This window comes from Bos indicus, chromosome 3 (assembly GCF_029378745.1).
Source record: "Bos indicus isolate NIAB-ARS_2022 breed Sahiwal x Tharparkar chromosome 3, NIAB-ARS_B.indTharparkar_mat_pri_1.0, whole genome shotgun sequence".
Lineage (NCBI taxonomy): Eukaryota > Metazoa > Chordata > Mammalia > Artiodactyla > Bovidae > Bos > Bos indicus.
This window is the reverse complement of record NC_091762.1, coordinates 65,939,984-65,962,376: the sequence shown is the minus strand read 5'-3', so window position 1 is coordinate 65,962,376 and position 22,393 is coordinate 65,939,984. Positions and strand designations below refer to the sequence as shown.

Genomic DNA, 22,393 nt, shown 5'->3' with positions numbered 1-22,393 from the left:
TCTGACTCTTTCCGACTCCATGGACTGGGGCCTGTAAGGCTCCTCTGTCCATAGAATTCTCCAGGCAAGAATACTGGAGTGGGTGGCCATTCCCCTTCTCCAGAGGACATTCCCAACCCAGGGATAGAACCCAGGTCTCTTACACTGCAGGCAGATTCTATATACTAGTCCATTTAAATAATAAGAGAGACCTTAGATATCTTGGCATAGTTATATGAGAATATATTATCAAAGAATCTAGTTACTAGGGCATGACATACTAGGAGGGGTCAAGTTATGAGGCTGGGTCTTAGTTAGTAATAAGGATATAAAAAAGGATCTAATGGAATACTTTGGCCACCTGATGCGAAGAACTGACTCATTTGAAAAGACTCTGATGCTGGGAAAGATTGAAGGCGGGAGGAGAAAGGGACAGCAGAGGATGAGATGGTTAGATGGCGTCACCGACTCGATGGACATGAGTTTGAGTAAACTCCAGGAGTTGGTGATGGACAGGGAGGCCTGGCGTGCTGCAGTCCATGGGGTCACAAAGAGTCAGACACGACTGAGTGACTGAACTGAACTGAACTGAATAATGGAAATCTGGAAGAGAAAACTTCGGAGTAGCAATTATTTTATTTTTAAGATGACAGGGTAATACTGCAGGATTTCTAAAACATACCCTTCCTCTCTTAAGCTATAATTAGTATCTGAAAAGGGCTTAAATGAAGTAGAAGTTAAGTGAAAGTAGATGAATATAGAAATGGCGGCCTAAAGGACTGACAGAGAATCTTCTTGTAATGGTCATGGATGAATCTTGGCGGCTTGGCCTCTACTCACTCTCCCGAATGTAAGAGTCACTCAAATGTTTTTTTGAAAAGCACGTTTTGTCACTATAATTTGAGCAGGTTTTCAACTATGCTATATGAATGAAGGAGCCTACATATTCTATTATTTAGGTGCATAAAGGTAATGAACATCTTGAACGTATTATGTAAAGTTTAAAAATAAAATAAAAAAAAAATGACACATCATAAAGTAAACTATATTCCTCTTTTATAGCAAGATATCCGTAGAGGTATTCCTTAAACAAAAGCTGAAATGTAAGGCACAAACATATTATGTAAAAGACAGGTGAATATTGGAAGATTCTTTAAATGAAGACTCCTGTGTTTCTTAAGCTTTGGGAAATTGTCTTGTATCTTTTGTGATTTCTTTTGCTAAATCTTGCCTGACCCCTCTTCAATAAGACTTTGATTGGAGGGGTACTAGGTTCTCTGTTTGGTTTCTCAGTTTTGTTCTCATAATTTCCATCTTTGCCTTTTAGTTTTTCAGTCTCTGAGTATTATTTTTCTGCTCCTCTCTATTGTATATTATTGCCTTAATCTGGGAATAATATAGATCAGAAGATAAATATATTTCATTGGAGCAGAAAAATAGATTTTTTTGGTAGTAACTATGATGAAAGTGAAAGAGGAGAGTGAAAAAGTTGGCTTAAAGCTCAACATTTAGAAAACTAAGATCATGGCATCCAGTCCCATCACTTCATGGCAAATAGATGGGGAAACAGTGGAAACAGTGTCAGACTTTATTTTGGGGGGCTCCAAAATCACTGCAGATGGTGACTGCAGCCATGAAATTAAAAGACGCTTACTCCTTGGAAGGAAAGTCATGACCAACCTAGACAGCATATTGAAAAGCAGAGACATTACTTTGCCAACAAAGGTCCGTCTAGTCAAGGCTATGGTTTTTCCTGTGGTCACGTATGGATGCGAGAGTTGGACTGTGAAGAAGGCTGAGCGCCGAAGAATTGATGCTTTTGAACTGTGGTGTTGGAGAAGACTCTTGAGAGTCCCTTGAACTGCAAGGAGATCCAACCAGTCCATTCTGAAGGAGTTTAGCCCTGAGATTTCTTTGGAGGGAATGATGCTGAAGCTGAAACTCCAGTACTTTGGCCACCTCATGTGAAGAGTTGACTCATTGGAAAAGACTCTGATGCTGGAAGGGATTGGGGCAGGAGGAGAAGGGGACGACAGAGGATGAGATGGCTAGATGGCATCCCTGACTTGATGGACGTGAGTCTGGTGAACTCTGGGAGTTGGTGATGGACAGGGAGGCCTGGGGTGCTGCGATTCATGGGGTCGCAAAGAATCGGACATGACTGAGCAACTGAACTGAACTGATCAAGTATATTAGCCAGTGAATTCAGGAAATCACTCCAGGAAAACAAACAACATGGGTTGGCAACTGCATATAATTGCAGTATTATAACCACAGAAGTTATAAGTGAATCAAAAATAAATCTTGAGTTTAATTAAACGGAGCAGGGGCTTTTCAACAACAATGCTTGGAGGAGGAAATGGCAACCCACTCCAGTATTCTTGCCAGGGACGGAGGAGCCCGGTGGGCTGCCGTCTATGGGGTCTCACAGAGTCGGACATCACTGAAGTGACTTGGCAGCAGCAGCAGCACTTTTCTTAGGTACCAAGTATGGGCTCTATCCCAATACTAGTGATATCACAATGTTAGAATTCACCAGTAGGTCATGGAATTTGGGTCAGAGAACGTACTGACTACCCTGTTTCACCTTTAAGATAAAGCAGGGAAGGGATTCGGGAGAGATGTAGCAAGGGGATGAAAGTGGGTTATTATAAAAAGGCAGATTATATTGAGCTGATGAATTTAAGAATATTTTGACTTACGCAGTCCACAGGTATCCTCCACTGATGCGTAAGCAAATTTGAAATTTGTAGCTTCCCTGTTCTATGTGTGATCATTTCTATAGGAAAGAAAACCCAAGAATAGAGACTTTAGTCTCAATCTTCTGTTTTTCAGAATTGCTTGCATTACTGACAATTTTACCAGCTTATTGTCTTGAGGGATTGCTACAAAAGGAGATGAATAAAAGGAAAAAACAAAGCACAAGGAACTGAGTAGCACAAAGGTTACAGAATACACTAAGGAAGAAAATATATTGTGAGGTATGATAGCTTTTTCATACACAGAAGCATATCTTATTTGGTTTGTTTGGATGTAAACTTTCTAAGAATCTCTTTGAGGGTATCAACTGGAATTTTTTCTTCAACCTCATTCCTCTCTTAGAAAGTATCTTTCTTAGGCCAGATGTTCTGTTTATTCATCTTTGTGTTTGTATTTTTGGCTTTTCTCCAATGATTGGTTATCCTTAAATGACCGTCATGTTTATAACTAAAGAACAATGTTGATTATCACAGGTATTTTGGCCTACATTTTGTCTGCCAGACAATTACAAATTCTTTAGCACAAGAGTTCTGAGTTTCCTGTATATGTGGGTGTGCCATAGGACGTTTCCAGCATTATTCCAGTTAGCACAGGTGGGGAATGGGCAGAAAGATTGCATTAATTTTCAGCCTCAGTGATGGCAGGCAGATGACAAAGTTTTCTTTGAGAGTATTTTCTTGGCTTCATTTGGGAGCAAACACCAGTGGGAAAGAGATCAATCTGCATAGCCTTAGGAAAACAATGTCAACAAGTTTCTACTCCCTTTCTGAGCAAGAGAAAGAATATGACCACCACAGGGAAAAGACACCATCTTCACTGAAGCCTGCTCTGTGTACAGTGAACTGTCCCACATGTAGCACAAGATTCTGCTTTGAGAAAGTTTGCTCTTAATTTGTAGACTTCTCATGAATCCTCTCTGATTTCACTGATTTTATTGTCAATTCACTGGGCTTAGACATAGATAAACCGGAGTAAAATAACTGTTCCTGGTCTATGAATTTCATCAAAATATTAGTACTCTTGCTTGGAAAATCCCATGGACGGAGGAGCCTGGTGGGCTGCAGTCCATGGGGTCCTGAGGGGTTGGACACGACTGAGCGACTTCACTTTCACTTTTCACTTGCATGCATTGGAGAAGGAAATGGCAACCCACTCCAGTGTTCTTGCCTGGAGAATCGCAGGGACGGGGGAGTCTGGTGGGCTACTGTCTATGGAGTCACACGGAATCGGACATGACTGAAGCGACTTGGCAGGAGCGGCAGCAGCAGCCTTAAAGCCTGTAAATAGTTTTAACTTCTCTGCACTTATTCCTAAAGTGTCATAAATATATACCCCACACATTTTTTTTTTTAATTATCAGTTGTTTTGATAATGTAGTGGAAAAAAAAAAGCAGAATCAAGGTGGGAGGGGAAGAACCACAATAATTCATTTTTTATTAATGAGATTCAATTTCATTATTTGCAGATTTACCTCACATAGTAGTTTGAGGACCATAAGAGGCGACTGTTTGAATGTGTTTCCTCTGGGAAAATTACTTAATCTATAAATTGAGGATAATATGAGCTTTTATTTCAGAGTTGTTATGAAGATTAAATTTATAAATTCATGTAAAGTGCTTAGAATAGAAGGTAGCTCAGAGAAAGCACTCAAATTAACATCAGTATTATTACGCTTTTTGTGAATAAGCTGTAAATCTGAAGTTACTTATTTAAGCACTAAAGAGACCAAATAAGGAAGAAGAGAAATAATGGGAAAATGGATAATCTGGTTAATTTGCTTCCAAATGACTAGGATTTGGCTATAATGTATGCTGGTGCCTTATTAAAACTGGGACTGTAGAAAATTGGCATTCCAAGAACAAAAGAAATATTATCAATTTTGCAAAATGAAATTGGCAATTTAAAAATACTGACAAATAGGGAACTATAACAAACAAAACAAAAAAATTGAGACTCAGTGAGTCACTTTGTGATGTTAAAGGTGCTAACTCCAAATTTCTTTGTTTTTTATACTAATATTTTCTTGAAAAGCAAAAAAGGTTTGCAATATATGAAAATCCCACATCTAGAGTACAATTTTCACTTAATTTAAATTTCCTGTGTGTATGTGTACTAAGTTGCTCCAGTCATGTCCAACTCTTTGTGACCCTATGGACAATAGTCTGCCAGGCTCCTATGTCCATGGGATTCTCCAGGCAAGAATTCCAGAGTGGGTTGCTGTTTCCCCCTCCAGGGGATCTTCCCAAACCAGGTATCAAACTCCTATCTCTTATGTCTCCTGCACTGGCAGACAGTTTCTTTACCACTAGCACCACCTGCAAAGCCCTTTAAATTTCTTCTGCGGTGCTCAGTCACTCAGTTGTGTCTGACTCTTTGTGACCCCATGGACTATGGCCCATCAGGCTCCTCTGTCCATGGAGGCAAGAATACTGGAGTGGGTTACTGTGCCCTTCTCAAAGATATCTTCTTAACCCAGGTATCAAACCCAGGTCTCCTTCGTTGCATGTGGATTCTTCATTGTCTGAGCCACCTTAAATTTCCTAGCATTTCCTAAAGATATAACTGAACAGAAACTATAAGATGGTAGAACTGCCTTGTTCACTTAGCATGCAAAAAATGACAACTGATCTAATTTTATTGCTGTTGATGCTTTATCATCAGTAGCACATATTATAAGAGCATGTGTGTGTATGTGTGTGTGCATGTGTGCACATGCTCAGTTGCTCACCGAGTATCTGACTCTTTATGACCCTATGAAATGTAGCCTGCCATGCTCCTCTGTCCATGGGATTCTCCAGGCAAGAATACTGGAGTGCGTTGCCATTTACTCCTCCAGAGGATCTTCTCAACCCAGGGACTGAACTCAGTCTCCTGTGTCTCCTGAATTGGAACGTGGACATATTATGGCTGAGCCACCTAGGAAGTCAGTAAGTCAGTGTGTGTGTGTGTGTGTGTGTGTGTGTGTGTGTGTGTATGTGTGTGTGTGTGTATATGTATATATATATATATAATATATATATGAAGAATCAACATTTTGACCTGCAGTAAGAAAAAAGAAAATGATAGTCTTCACTTGGGAAAAAAAGTCAATACTTTTATAATGTTAACTCAGTAAGTATTATCTAGGATTGATTCAACATAGAAATTTGAATAAGTCTTTTTGATTACTAATATTCAAACTCAGAAGTTCTATGTTGATTTTTACTATTTCTGTTTAATTCTCTTGCCATTAGTTATCTGATATTACTTTTCTGATTCTAAATATGCAATGAATCCATCTAGCTAATACTGATTAAAAAGTAATTAAAAACAAATGAGTCTTCTATATGAAGAAACATTTTCATATTTCATTATAAATTGGTTGGGAAAATCCAAAATCAGATATCTATGTTAAACTCTTCTTCAAGGTCTCAGATTACTTCTTAGTTTGTATCTCATTCATTCTTATAATTGTCCTATGAGATAAACATGAAAACAGGATGACTTAGAAAAATGATTCCTGAAAAATGACACTGTCAAATTAGACTAGAGAACTTTTCAGATTTAAAACTGTGGAGTTGATCAGCAAAACTCAAATGACACAAGTCCTTTTTTCCTTCTCTTTTTAAAAATAAAATATTAGCTTAAAGTTTTTATAGTGGTTTATTCCTTTATTTTTCTCTTTTTACATGGTAAAAGAATTTGTAATCTTATAGACTGGATGTTTTGAGGACATTCTACCTAATTATTGTGCTCGAGTTGTTTTCTGTATTGTGTAACCTTACTTGACAACAGATGAAAGAGGTCATACTTCTAGTTACAAGGAAAAGAATTTCTGAAATTGGCAAAGGTGTTTTGTTTATTTGGATGAAGTTCACAGAAAGCATGCATCCTGAAATTTAAGCCTTGGGTTAATTTAGACCATCATTTTTTAATAGGCTACATTTTCCATTTAGTACAAGAAGTCACAAGGAAATAGGCACATTTAAAAAAAAACTTGTTACACAGCTATCTAGAAGCACATTAGAGTTCATACATTTTCAATTTTGCATTATTATTCATTTCCTAAGAAATTCCTTTGGAGTGTATAAAAATACATTTGTTTTACAAAAAATTTACTTCCTCAAAAATTTTTAGTAGTATTTTACATATGAAAGAAAATGTGGATGTAACATTATTGAGACATAGATTTCTAAATCTTCAAATATTCTTTAAATATTACTTAAAAGCCATACCAGAGATCAAACTGCCAGCATTTAGTGGATCATATTGAGCTAGGGAATTCCAAAAAAACATCTACCTGTTTCATCGATTATGCCGAAGCCTTTGACTGTGTGGATCATAATAAACTGTGGAAAGCTCTTAAAGAGATGGGAATACCAGACCATCTTACCTTTCTTCTGAGAAACCTGTATGCAGGTCAAGAAGCAACAGTTGGAACTGTGTATGGAACAAATGACTAGTTCAAGATCAAGAAAGGAGTACTTCAGGGCTGTCTGCTGTCACCCTGTTTGTTTAATCTATACACTGAGTGCATCATGAGAAATGCCAGACTAGATGAGTTACAGGCTGGAATCAAGATAGGCGGGAGAAACATCAACAACCTCAGATATGCAGATGATACCACTCTAATGGTAGGAAGCAGAGAAACTAAAGAGCCTTTTGATGAGTGTGAAGGAGGACAGTCAAAAAGCTGGCTTAAAAGTGAATATTAAAAAACTGAAGATCATGGCACCCGGCCCCATTACTGCATGGCAAATAGAAGGAGCAAAGGTGGAAGCAGTAACAGATTTCCTCTTCTTTGGTCTCTAAAATCACTGCAGATGGTGACTGCAGCCATGAAATAAGAAGACGTTTGCTTCTTCTCTAGAAAGCAATGACAAACCTAGACAGTGTGTTGAAAAGCAGAGACGTTCTTCTGCTGACAAAGGTTTGTATAGTCAAGGTTATGGTCTTCCTAATGGTCACGTACAGGTGTGTGAACTGGACCATAAAGAAGATGGAGCACCAAAGAATTGATACCTTCGAACTGTGGTGCTGGAGAAGACTCCTGAGAGTCCCTTGTACAGCAAGGAGATTAAACCAGTCAATCTTAAGGGAGATCAACTCTGAATACTCAGTGGAATGACTGATGCTGAAGCTGAAACTCCAGTATTTTGGTCATCTGATACGAACAGCTGACTCACTGGAAAAGTGCCTGATGCTTGGAAAGATTGAGGGTAGAAGGAGAAGAGGGCGCCGAAGGATGACATGGCCTCACCAAAGCAATGGACATGACCTTGTGCAAACTTTGGGAAATGGTGAGGGACAGGGAGGCCTGGCGTACTGCAGTCCAAGGGATCACAAAGAGTTGGACATGACTGGGTGACTGAACAATGACAAAAATCATAAGGCACCTCCTTCCAAAGACTGGAGAAAAGGAAAGAAGGAAAGTAGAGAAGGGGGACAAAGAGGGGAAAAACAGAGAAAGATAAAGGAAAAAATGAAAGAAAATGCTGGCACTGGCTGCTACTAAATTCTCTACTCCTAAACTAAAAAGCCTCTTGATGAAGGTGAAAGAGGAGAGTGAAAAGTTGGCTTAAAACTCAACATTCAGAAAACGAAGATCATGGCATCTGGTCCCATCACTTCATGGGAAATAGATGGGGAAACAGTGGAAACAGTGTCAGACTTTATTATTTTGGGCTCCAAAATCACTGTAGATGGTGACTGCAGCCATGAAATTAAAAGACACTTACTCCTTGGAAGAAAAGTTATGACCAACCTAGATAGCATATTCAAAAGCAGAGACATTACTTTGCCAACAAAGGTCCGTCTAGTCAAGGCTATGGTTTTTCCTGTGGTCATGTATGGATGTGAGAGTTGGACTGTGAAGAAAGCTGAGTGCCAAAGAATTGATGCTTTTGAACTGTGGTGTTGGAGAAGACTCTTGAGAGTCCCTTGGACTGCAAGGAGATACAACCAGTCCATTCTGAAGGAGATCAGCCCTGGGATTTCTTTGGAAGGAATGATGCTAAGGCTGAAACTCCAGTACTTTGGCCACCTTATGCAGAGTTGACTCATTGGAAAAGACTCTGATGCTGGGAGGGATTGGGCGCAGGAGGAGAAGGGGACAACAGAGGATGAGATGGCTGGATGGCATCACTGACTCAATGGACGTGAGTCTGAGTGAACTCCGGGAGTTGGTGATGGACAGGGAGGCCTGGTGTGCTGCGATTCATGGGGTCGCAAAGAGTCGGACACGACTGAGCGACTGAACTGAACTGAACTGAAGCTCTAATATCACAAAAGGTGATGGTGGTGGTGGTTTTGTCACTAAGTAGTGTCTGACTCTTGTGACCCCATGGACTGTATGTAGCCTGCCATTTCCATCTCCAGGGGATCTTCCTGACCCAGGAATTGAACACGGGTCACCTGCACTGCAGGCCAGATTCTTTACCGACTGAGCTACCAAGTAATAAAAATAAAAGGATAAGAAAAGTTGCAGATGAACTACCAGAAGTGCTGATTATGCCAGATGAGAAATGAAAATCAAATATTCAAAAGATATCCATTTGCAGCCTTAAGACAAAAAAGACAAGATTCAGAATCTGCTGTGAAAAATCACTTCTCTCGTGGAAACTAATCCAGGCAGTTTTGATCCACTGTACCTTCTGGGTTTGTATCTCCACAGAAGGCAAATATGGGTATATTTTAAAGATTAATTTTCTTTGTTTTTGTTCCAAACTGACTTAATAAATACTCACTTAGGTAGCCAGACTTTTTAATTTGCCTCATCATGGCAAAACTAAACTGACAGACCATCTTTTTTGGTAAGAGAAATAGAATGTTGGTATATTAAATTATTAAGGGTAGTGATTTTTAAACATTCAAAACCATAACAAGTTTCAAAAATGACAGGGACAAAATGAATATTCTAACTGCTGGAATGAGTAAATCATTTTTCTTTTTCTCAGTCATTTTAAAGGTAATAATGATGCTTTATCATATATGAAAATGCTTGCTCTGTTTCCCCAAAAATGCACTGACACATTTTATAACATTTTGTCCTACATTGTAATGTTTATTTTATAAAGTATTTGTATCAGTGAAAACATTTTTAAATAAGTTGATACAGAATCTGGTTCATCAATGTATTAGGCTTATCTTTGTTACATTTAGAACTAGAGATATTAACAATGCCCTTTGGAATTATATTCGTGAAGAACAGATAATGTTTATGAATTGAATGCATGAATATTATATATCTATATTTAAACAAATAACAGAACATAAGCATCCTAATGAAAATTAAAACTTGAATGTCAGTATATTTATTCACAGTGATCTTGCAATTATTACATGCAATATCAAAATATTTCAAAATTAAGAAAGTCTTCATTCCATGCTACTCATGAAAAATATTTCACCTCATATTAATTTATAACCACACACCATTTTCTTAACACCATTTTGGCAACTAATCTTTTACTTTACCCATCAGATTTGGCTAAAGTTTCTCTTAGCTGTTTCTGGAAATTAAACAAAATCTCACTGCCTCAAAATCCCTCTCAAAAATCTCATTCCCTCTCAAAATCTCACTGCCATTGAGGATAGGAAAAAAATAAATATATAATTGAATAATTTAAATTCAATTGACGTCATACATATAAATTATAAATAGAAGTCCGAGAACAGTTTTGAGCACCGATAGCATCATTTTCATAAATGAACCATCTTACAATGATATTTACTTGGGTGAGAAATGAATGACACCCATTAGCTTGTTCAGCATATTTGTTCTTAAAAATTGCTTACATGCAGAATATAATTATACCTCATAAAAGACAAAAGATATATATGTATATATATATACACATCATAGAGCCACGACTATGTGCATGTATCATTATTAAATATGAAATATCATTGAGATGTGAGCAAAGAAGAGTTATTTTTCTAGTCACATTTCTATTACACACATTATTACTTCATTAAATATTTATAACTACTGTTATTATTTGTAGGACATAGTTTAGAGTATACCTAATTGTGTTAACCGATGTGCATGTGCACGACATATACATTTTGCATGCTTTGTATCTGTTTTGATGACTGTTGCTTTGCCTATTTTGATGAGTTTCCTCTTTATTACTGAAAAAAAAAATTGTTATGGAAGCAATTATATGTTCTCAGCACTTCTATTTTATCCTGGGCAGATTCATGTTAGTGGACTATTTTAATTAATATTTCTCCCACATTCTGCTCTTAGATAGCTATTGTCACACTGCTCTCTCTACCTTTACCAGCCTGATACTGCTCTCTAGTTTATTATGATATTCTTCCAGTTGAATTTTACAAGCATACATATGGTTATTAGATAATAATGAAAAACTACTTTTTAATCATACAGTGTGTCTCCTTGAGTGAGGCACCAAGACTTCATTATTTTCTGTAAAGTGCCTGTGATGTGGTTCATAATAGCATGTCTCGAGCTGTGAAAAAGTTTTATACATGCATACAAGCAGTCAATTACATCCTTCCTGACCCTTCCTCTTCCTAGCTGGGGCAAGTGTTTTCCTCCTACCCATTCTGACTACACGAAACTTCCAAAAATATTGCCCCACTTAGTAAGCTGATACGAGAGTAGAGACTATTTTCTTACCCCAACCCCATCCTCTCACCCAAACATGCACTGAACTGCATCCTCCACCTTGCTCCTGCTTCTTGCTTCTCACAACTCAGTTTATTCCAACTCAAGCAATAGTGTTTTAGGTGTACCCAAAGATTATTTCAGCCATTCCCTACCTTCTTCCCTTTTATAGCATCACTACCTGGGATAGGAGGGATCTTTAACTTCCTATATTTGTAAACTACTGTGCACTAGAAGGTAACCAAAAATGTACTGAGAACCATAAGGAAGAGTAATAATAATATATATTTAGAGAATTAAAATCACCTACATTTTAGAGTTAAATATCAAAAATTTCAATAGCCTTTAAACATACCCCAAAATTTCTACACAATCTTTTTCACCTCCTATCTTAAAATGTACTTACATGTCAGCATAAAGATACGTGTGTAAATAAATTATCATTAATACTTCAATAAAGTGGTAATAAATAAACTCTGGTTAAAATTATACTGTTCTAACAATTTGATTTAAAAATCTGTACTGCCTGGATGATGTCAGGTGACTGGTAATACACTGACATTTCTGGTAATCTAGAGAAGGCTGAGATTTCAGGGTTTGAGTTCTAGGTTTACCACATTAGCCTTGGGATCCTGGAAAACTCACTTAAGCTTTCAGAGTCCTACTTCTCGCATATGTAAAGGCTGTAGCATGGAGCTCAACAGAAGCTATTAATAGCTATAACCAGTTATATTGGTGTTTGTCAGTAAAGACAGCATCTGTAGTTTATATTTCAAAAGCTTGATATAAGAATTAAAGATAAACTGGGTAGAAGCAGTATAAACTACAATGAACTGTACAAATAAAGTATTATTGGTTTTACAGGTTGGGTAAATGGCCTTTTGTGGGTTGACCCTCACTAATCCATTCTTACTTTACCTAAGGGAGTCATCTTTCTAATATCAACAGTCTTATTATTGTAATTCAGCTACTTAATATCTACCAGTGGTTCTTTTTTGGTTAACAGAACAAAGTCCATACCTTTGACATCTTGACTTAATTTCCACTGATCCCTCAACTAATATATATTGTGATATATAGTCAGCATGAAATAACTGGAGGTCCTTAAAACAAACAAACAAGCAAACAAAACACATGTTCAACTTCTAGGCCTTTGGTACCGCTGATTCCTTTTGCCTGACTTCTCTTTGTCACTTTGTTGATCTTAATGTGTGTGTTAGTTGCTCAGTCATGTTCTACTCCTTGTGACCCTATGGACTGTAGCCGATCAGGCTCCTCTGTCCATGGAATTCTCCAGGCAAGAATACTGGAATGGGTTGCCATATCCTTCTCCGGGAGATCATCCCGACCCAGGGATCGAACCTGGGTCTCCTACATTGCAGGCAGATTCTTTATCACTGAGCCACCAGGGAAGCTCACCTTAATAAGTCTGTCTTTATTAAGTTGATCTTAATAAAACAAATTTATTCTCAATTCTGAGTGTAAATGTCACCTCCACTCGCAGAGTTCCTTGTAGTTGATTATACATTTCAAATTTACCTCTTCTAATACCTTTTATAACATTGTGTCAAATTATTAATATACTTCTGTGACTGACCTCAGATATACTAGAAATCAAGATCAATTTCCTATTTATAATTTTAACCCAAGGGCAGAGCAGTATCTGATAAGCAGAGGCCTTATGGTCAAACACAGTGAATAATATTACAGGCACTGGGATGAGACAGCCTTGGGTTCAAATCTTGGCTCTTCTACTTACTTGTTGTGTCACTTGAGATTTTCACTTAAATTTCTTAAGACTCTATTTCCTTGTAGATAAAATGGGAATAATAATGGATGAAGGTGTTATGCTAATTAATATCGTGTACTAAGTGCACAGTAGATATTAACTATCCTAATGATGATGGTGATAATGATAATGATGAATATAATAAGTACTTATTTAATAAAAAGATAATTAATGAGGCAAAATCACTACTATTAAGACTAGTTTCTATGGGACTGTGTAATCCAAAGTCTAAATAACTTACTCAAAACTAGCTCTTGGAACAGAATACATTGAGTAAGGTTGGGTTATTATCATGATATTTATTTGGGAGGTCTTTGAGGGAGACAAATTTTATAAAGATAATGAAAGTGAAAATCAGTTGTGTCCGATTCTTTGTGATCTCATGGAGTATACAATCCATGGAATTCTCCAGGCCAGAAAACTGGAGTGGGTAGCCTTTCCCTTCTCCAGGGGATCTTTCCAACCCAGGGACCCAACCCAGGTCTCCAGCATTGCAGGCGGATTCTTTACCAGCTGAGCCACAAGGGAAGCCCAAGAATACTGGAGTGGGTAGACTATCCCTTCTCCAGTGGATCTTCCCAACCCAGGAATCAAACTGGGGTCTCCTGCTTTGCAGGCGTAGTCTTTACCAACTGAGCTATCAGGGAATGAAGATGATATTTATAATGCCAAGAAACAACAATTTTAATTGCTCAAAATGTAGGCATCCTCTGTAACAAAAATTCTGTCCAGTGATTTCATAGTGGTCTACTAACAATCTTAGAGAAAAATAAGGAAAAATGAGAAACTCTTTAGAGATGAGAAAAAGGCAACAAGATTATTCATGCCCAAAATATAACCTAGATGATTCAGAAGTTAAAAATGTTTTAATTCCAAAAATCAGAGTAAATGTATTTACTGAAAAAAAGTGTGAAATCTGTCAATGAATTAATAAAAGGTGAAAAAGATTAAAATCACTGATTGAACAATTTAAGAGGATATTATAAACCTCAAATAGTGAATATCAACACAAGTGAATATGTACCATTCTTTAAATAAAAAGGGAATTTAAGAATTTTAAAAGGAAAAAATCCCCATTAAAAACTGTGTTCTGTTTAAAAATGAAGTGCAGTGCCAAAGGTCTTGATATATTTTTATTTTTCAATGGAAAATATTTTCTCCCCTTCAGCTGGCTATTGACTTAACTGCAGGAGGAAAAAACAACTGCATTGGATAATGGAAGACGTGTTTTCAAAAGAAATCATTAAAAACATGATTATGAACTGGTTGACTGATGAGGGTCCAAATTGTGAAAAATTACTGATGTTAATGATGGTAATCATGATAGTTGAAAAGTATCTAAACAACAAAAAGGCAACACTGCTTATAAAGTACTCTGGTACAATTTGCAATGATTAGTGGAAAAACACACTAATATGTCTGATGCCATATTTTGAAGGTCACTCAACTATCAACTTGCCATAATGCCATTCAATTAAATACACAGTAAAAATTCAAGATTATTTACAGAAAGAGTTTTGTAGTGCTTATATAATAGTAAATTACAAATCCTGGCTGTATATACAAGTAGAAATGCCTGATCTAATGTACCATTAAGCAACTGTAGCTTTGCTGCACATTTTTTAAACATTAAACTAATTATGATGAGGTCTGGCCTTACTATATACTGCACATTTAATCTTTTTAAAAGCCTATCAAATTGAATCATAAGATGCAACTAGTTTATGCTATATGCAAACACACACAATATTAACAATGTACAATATGCTGGCTTAATTAGAAGAAGTTCATTTTATCTTAAATACATTAAGGAGTATAATACCACAAAGTTCTAATCTGAACTTGCTATTTAATTATATTTTAAAACTAATTTATCTAAGTTGGAACTTTTTTTTTTCTTGCTTTCTTCTACAGAGAATTTTGCCCTATTGACCTAGTTAAACTAGATTCTACTAAAAATGAAAGAGAGAATAAAGATTGAGTAAAGACTGAGGAAAGAAGAGGCATGATAATGATGGAGACCACAGATAAGAAATCACTTAAATTTGATTATCAGGTGGTGTTCTGTTCATTAAGCCAACAGGCTAAATTATAACCTCAAAGGAACTTTCCTGGAGTTCTTTCTCCGGGCTCTAGCCTAAAGTTCCATAAATGAGATCTACTATTTCAGAACAGAATATATTTCAAAATTTTCTCTTTCTCTCTCTCCAGGGTATATGTCTAGAGGACACAGGAGAAAAAATTTGAATCTCTTTATGGTATTCTCAAATTTAGATACTCAAGTACTAAGAAGGTTTCTAAATGTATCACATATGGATATAGCCTGGTCTTCATGAATTCTCTGTGCTTTTTTCCCTAAAAGTATTGACTTTACTCTCTGCAATCTAGTTTTCCAGCTTAAGTTCAAGGGCAATCTACCCAAACTATTGGATTGGCCAAGAGTTCATTCAGATTTTTCTATGCCATTTTATGGAACTACTTTCTAACCAATCCAATAAGATATGCATGGAAACACCAAAAATCCATAATCAAGTATAAATTTTGATCTGTGAAGTTCAAATTTATTGTTTAGTTAATTAAGCTTTTTCTTTTTTTTTTTTTACCAATAGCATGAAATCAAGCAGTATAAAGACAACTTAATTTCTAGATTAGAAAAAAAGCAGTCGTATCAGAACTTAATATTAAAATACACAACAGAAGAGGTAATAAACATTGTTTACCTTCACAAATTGTGACACCATTTCCTGAATATCCAGTGTTGCAATAGCAGCCTTCACGTCCATTCCGAATTTCACATTTTGCATTTGGATGACAAGGCGTCTTGGTACAGTTTTGAGTGCAGCAACAATTCAGCAAAGTGGAAAAACCCACTAAGGAAAGTAGAGAATACACCTTTTCAAAAAGAAAAACCTTCTTCCATTGTTGAATTAGACAATATATACATTAATATGCTTCGTTTTTTTCCCATCTAGATAAATATGAGAATTTCCTAAAGGAGAATTTAGGTAGATAACAGGACACAAGCAGGAATTAACACTTTTCTTCATTCTCAACGTTTATCAAGTAAACCTCAACCAAGTTGAAACATAATAATCAACCTGGCTTTATAAAGAAAACAGTATTCTAACATCATTGGACCTTTCACCCAGAGGTGAGATACTTTTAAAGGTAGTTGCATGACTGTAAAACAATATCCGTACCCTGGGAATGACTCTGTGCAGAAAGAAATCAAGGTGAACTGAGTATCTGGGTCTTTTCAAAGTCAGATCTGTGTTATTTTAAAATGAAAAGCAATGTATCATATCATCCAGGAGGACAAATGCAATTAATGTTTTTTTTTTTTCTTTTTCCTGTGTTCTAAAGATCTTTCAAAATTCTGCCTTTTTCATAATAAAGTTTATTTTATATTTTCTCCCATTAGTGGGGGAAAAAAACCCAACTCAATGTACTTGTCAAAGACTGAGCTTCCAGAAACGGGACGCCATTCAAACACCACCACCAACATGCAGCATAAAGAGAGTACAAGCCTTTATTTCAGAGTTCTTGTAAACAAAGTTGGCAATGGTATTTTGTGGGCTGTTAGGAAAAGATAAGGAAAAGCGTAGGACGTTCCTTTTTTATTGTTGTCCTAGTCCTTCTCAAGACAAGCCTGCTTGAGATGGGCAGTTATGAATCATGCAAGTCATTATTCTGAAAACTGTCATCCGAGATAAATTGGCCTTATCTGGTAACAAGAGATTCTTAAACATTCAATTATAAATCCCAGCTTCACATAGGGCTGTATATAGTGTCTAAACCAGAATTAATTTGGCTTCAAAGATGTGATTTATTATTTTTCTGCACAGTAACATCAAAATGTTGATTTTAAAGAAACTCAAAGTCTGGGCCAGCAGTCCCCCTTGAAACAAGGCCAGGAAACCTCTCACAAGTGTTAATGGTTTGAAGTTCTCAGATTTTTTGAGGGACAATCCGAAGAAAGGTCAAAGTCTGGGACTTTGGGGACTTGGTCAGCAGGAACAAAGAGATGACTTAGGCCCTGGGTACTGAATATCGAACCCCAGCGTTGAAAGGCCAAGGAGAAAAACATCCTGGGAAGGGCTTTCTCAGTTCTCCCAGGAGTCTTGGAGAAATGCACTTGGCCCGTGAGTACCATCTTAGAAATACCATACTCCCTACAGGTGCTGGTCCGGGCAGCCCTGGCCGCTGGGCACCGGCACTTACCTAGAAGCGGGAGGAGTCTCATTGGCAGCGCCGCGGTGGTGGCGGTGGCGGTGGCGGTGTCGGAGGCGCGGGCGGAGCGATGAGACCGGCGGGCCGAGTACCTGGGACGCGGCGGGGCGGGCGCGCCAAACTCCTGGCTACGGCCCGCGTGACGCGGACGTTTCCTCCCGCCACTTTCCGGCCTCTTTTGTGTAAGTGCGTGTGTCCAGCGCTGAGTCTGCAGGCCATGTCCGGACCTGGCCTCTACGCTACCCTGACCTCCTGCCGGCCGCGGGGCTGCCAACCCCGTGCGCTCCGCGGAGTCTGCGGAGGGATTTTGCCCCGTCCCCGGGCGGGCGCAGAGTCCAGGGTGTAGACCTCAAAGTCAATGCGCCCCAGATATCTGCGGAGCGTACCCCCAAAAGAACTTCCAGAACTGCCTAGATCTCAGGGGCGCCTTCCTACAACCTCAATTCCCAGGACACGCCTTTTTTTTTTTCCCCTCCCTTCACTAAAACTTTTCCCTAAAGAACTGTGGGTCTAGAAGTGGACTGGAAACTTGGCTCCAAACGACAGGGCCTGGATTTCCAGCTTTCAGTCTGCACCTTGGGGGAACTCAGGGTTCCATAGTGAAGAATAAAAAGTACTCTATCTTGCCTATAGGTTAGGCTTGTGTCTAAAATGAGTAAAAACCAAGCAAACCCAAAACACAAGTGTCAAGAATTAAATGTCTACGAAGTACAAAATCATCTTTTCAACTTTCAGCTAAAATTTACCCCTCTGCTCACCAGTCACCTCTCCTGAACCCCTGGTGCATCATATATAGCTTTCCTTTCATGTTATTATATATGAGTTGATTACATAGATTCAGATCATTTAGGTTGAAACAAGGAAACAGTTTTCGTGTAAAAGTTAAACATAACTATCAGATGAGGCTGATCTGTAAAACAGAAAGCAGATAAGTAGTTCCTCGAGGTTGGAGTGGAGTGTGGGATTGACTGCAGGGAGGCACAGAGGGAAATGTGAGATAATGGGAATATTCTGCATTTTGATTGGTATGGTGGTTACCTAAATGCATGGGTTTGTCAGAAGTCATCTCTTAAAATTTGTGCATTTTATCACATGTAAATTACACCTCGCTAAAGTAATATAAAGAACTGACCGATCTTTGTGTCTCAGACACCAGTCATTTCACCTTTTAACAGTTGGCCACACCTTTGTCATATTTCATATGCGTTCTGTTTAATTGAACAAACATGTTAAGAATCTACTTTGTATTCACAAAGATGAACAAGCTGTGGCCCTTGGACTCCAAAAAGATCAAAATAAACTAGTGGAGTGTTAGTCACTCAGTCCTGTCCGATTCTTTGTGATCCCATGGACTGTAGCCCGCCAAGCTCCTCTGTCCTAGGAAATCTCCAGGCACGAATATTGGAATGGGTTGCCATTCCCTTCTCCAGGTGATCTTCCTGACCCAGGAATCAAACCCAAGGCACCTGCATAGCAGGCAGATTCATTACCGTCTGAGCCACTATGGAAGCCCAATAAACTAGTGGAGCAACACCCAAAACTAATCACAATGACACAAATCACAATAATTTATGTACTTATATATAGACATATTGAGGGCAGCACTTTCACAACATCATCTTTTAGGATTTGAAATAGCTCAACTGGAATTCCATCACCTCCACTAGTTTTGTTCGTAGTGCTACTTCCTAAGGCCCACTTGCCTTCACATTCTAGGATGTCTGGCTCTAGGTGAGTGATCACACCATCATGATTATCTGGGTTGTAAAGATCTTTTTTGTACAGTTCTTCTGTGTATTCTTGCCACCTCTTCTTAATATATTCTGCTTCTGTTAGGTCCATACCATTTCTGTCCTTTAGTGTGTCCATCTTTGCATGAAATGTTCCCTTGGTATTTCTAATTTTCATGGAGAGATACCTAGTCTTTCCCATTCTATTGTTTTCCTCTATTTCTTTGCACTGATCATTGAGGAAGGCTTCCTATTTCTCCTTGCTATTCTTTGAAACTCTGCAGTCAATTGGGTATATCTTTTCTTTTCTCCTTTGCTTTTTGCTTCCCTTCTTTTCACAGCTATTTGTAAGGCCTCCTCAGGCAGCCATGTTGCTTTTTTGCATTTATTTTTCTTGGGGATGGCCTTGCTCCCTATTTCCTGTACAATGTCACGAACCTCGGTCCATAGTTCACCAGGTACTCTATCAGTCCCTTAAGTCTATTTCTCACTTCCACTGTATAATCGTAAGGGTTTTGATTTAGGTCATACCTGAATGGTCTAGTGGTTTTTCCTGCTTTCTTCAATTTAAGTCTGTATTTGGCAATAAGTAGATCATGATCTGAGCCACAGTCAGCTCCCAGTTTTGTTTTTTCTGACTGTAGAGAGCTTCTCCATCTCTGGCTGCAAAGAATATAATCAATCTGATTTTGGTGTTGACTGTCGGGTGATGTCCATGTGTAGAGTCTTCTCTTGCGTTGTTGGAAGAGGGTGTTTGCTATGACCAGTGCATTCTCTTGGCAGAAGTCTATTAGCCTTGGCCCTGCTTCATTCTGTACTCCAAGGCCAAATTTGCACTCAAAATGCCAGCAAATTTGGAAAACTCAGCAGTGGCCATAGGACTGGAAAAGATCAGTTTTCATTCCAATCCCAAAGAAAGGCAATGCCAAAGAATGCTCAAACTACCACATAATTGCACTCATCTCACATGCTAGAAAAGTAAAGCTCAAAATTCTCCAAGCCAGAATTCAACAATACGTGAACTGTGAACTTCCAGACATTCAAGCTGGTTTTAGAAAAGGCAGAGGAACCAGAGATCAAATTGCCAACGTCCGCTGGATCATTGAAAAAGCAAGAGAGTTCCAGAAAATCATCTATTTCTGTTTTATTGACTATGCCAAAGCCTTTGACTGTATGCTATGTTATGCTATGCTATGCTAAGTCATTTCAGTCGTGTCCAACTCTGTGCGACCCCATAGACGGCAGCCCACCAGGCTCCCCCGTCCCTGGGATTCTCCAGGCAAGAACACTGGAGTTGTTGCCATTTCCTGCTCCAATGCATGAAAGTGAAAAGTGAAAGTAAAGTCGCTCAGTCGTGTCCGACTCTTAGTGACCCCATGGATTGCAGCCTAACAGGCTCCTCCGTCCATGGGATTTTCCAGGTAAGAGTACTGGAGTGGGGTGCCATTACCTTCTGTATGGATCACAATAAAATGTGGAAAATTCTGAAAGAGATGGGAATACCAGACCACCTGACCTGCCTCCTGAGAAATCTGTATGCAGGTCAACTGGACATGGAACAACAGACTGGTTCCAAATAGGAAAAGGAGTACGTCAAGGCTGTATATTGTCATTCTCTTTATTTAACTAATTTGCAGAGTACATCATGGGAAACGCTGGGCTGGAGGAAGCACAAGCTGGAATCAAGATTGCTGGGAGTGTATCAATAATCACAAATATGCAGATGACACCACCCTTATGACAGAAGTGAAGAAGAACTAAAGAGCCCCTTGATGAAAGTGAAAGAGGAACGTGAAAAAAGTTGGCTTAAAGCTCAACATTCAGAAAACGAAGATCATGGCATCTGGTCCCATCACTTCATGGCAAATAGATGGAGAAACAGTGGGAACAGTGGCAGACTTTATTTTTTTGGGCTCCAAAATCACTGCAGATGGTGACCGCAGCCATGAAATTAAAAGACTCTTACTTCTTGGAAGAAATTCTATGACCAACCTAGACAGCATATTAAAAAGCAGCAACATTATTTTGCCAACAAAGGTTGTGTAGTCAAGGCTACAGTTTTTCCAGTAGTCATGTATGGATGTGGGAGTTGGACTATAAAGAAAGCTGATCGCTGAAGAATTGATGCTTTGAACTGTGGTGTTGGTGAAGACTCTTGAGAGTCCCTTGGACTGCAGGGAGATCCAACCAGTCCATCCTAAATATCAATCCTGAATGTTCATTAGAAGCACTGATGTTGAAGCTGAAACTCTAATACTTGGCCACCTGATGCAAAGAGCTGACTCATTTGAAAAGACCCTGATGCTGGAGGAGAAGGGGACAACAGAGGATAAGATGGTTGGATGGCATCACCGACCCAATGGACAAGAGTTTGAGTAAACTCCTGGAGTTGGTGATGGATTGGGAGGCCTGTTGTGCTGCAGTCCATGGAGTAGCAAAGAGTCGGACACAACAGAGCGACGGAACTATATACTACTATACTATATATAGACATATTTCCTTGACTTTCAATTCTTTTCCTGAACCCTTTTCTAGCTTAATTCTATTCCTGCAAAACTTTCTTGATTATGGTCCCAGAATGAATGAGGAACAGAAGTGTTGCATGATTTGTTTCAAATCACACACAGCGTCTTAAGTGACTGGTTAGAGTCAATCCCAGGCTCTTTTGTTTCTGAACCACTGCTCTCAGTCACCCTGCCATATTCTTTATATAGTGGCTACTGCAAAAATGAGTAGTCATCAGTTACTGTTACTCAGGGAGACTGGAAAGGTGTTCTAAATGCCCTAAATACCATGAAAAATGACTTTTGGACTTTATTCTGCTGTTGATTCATTTTCTTTGAAGATTCCTTTTTTTTTTTGTTTTGTTTTCCTTTTTAAAGCTAGACAGTGATTCAGTGAATAAAACTCTGGCAGCAGTCTGAATGAGGGATGTTATGGAGACATCAAAGGCTGAGAAGCCAGAGTAGTCCAGGAAAAAAACTACAACTGCCTTAACCAGGGTAGGAATATTCAGGTTGGGGAGATAGGGACAGATTGGAGAAAGAATTACAGGAATTTGACATCTGGTGGACTTGCTAAGGCTGAGGGATAGGTTTAAGACAGAGAGTATGAATGTCTTCTAGATGTCTGAACAGAAACAGAAAGCACAGCTGAAATTCACAAAAAGAAGAAAGATGGGATGAAGAGTGGCTTTGAAGGGGAAAAAGTAACAAACCTGGTTTTATAAGATAAAATTTGAGCTATTCCAATGACCCAATCCATTGGTGGAAAGCTAGTTTTTCCAAAGTCGTT

The 22,393-nt window shown here is 38.4% G+C and overlaps 1 protein-coding gene across 5 annotated transcripts in view; it reads right to left on the bottom strand.

Annotated features, from left to right (window-relative positions):
- The window catches only part of ADGRL4 (adhesion G protein-coupled receptor L4), a 141,136-nt gene extending 123,391 nt beyond the window's left edge, over positions 1 to 17,745 (bottom strand). The window contains exons 1-2 of one of the 5 annotated variants that reach the window (XM_070786251.1): positions 17,361 to 17,745; positions 15,860 to 16,009 (exon numbers count right to left, since the gene is read on the bottom strand). In XM_070786251.1, the coding sequence (XP_070642352.1) occupies positions 15,860 to 16,009; positions 17,361 to 17,382 (172 nt within the window). In that variant the 5' untranslated portion in view covers positions 17,383 to 17,745. Of the gene's footprint in view, positions 1 to 2,681; positions 2,759 to 15,859; positions 16,010 to 17,360 lie in introns of those variants that run through there. The other 4 variants (XM_070786250.1, XM_070786253.1, XM_019957222.2 and 1 more) reach the window with 4 other exon arrangements.
- Positions 17,746 to 22,393: the final 4,648 nt, after the last annotated feature.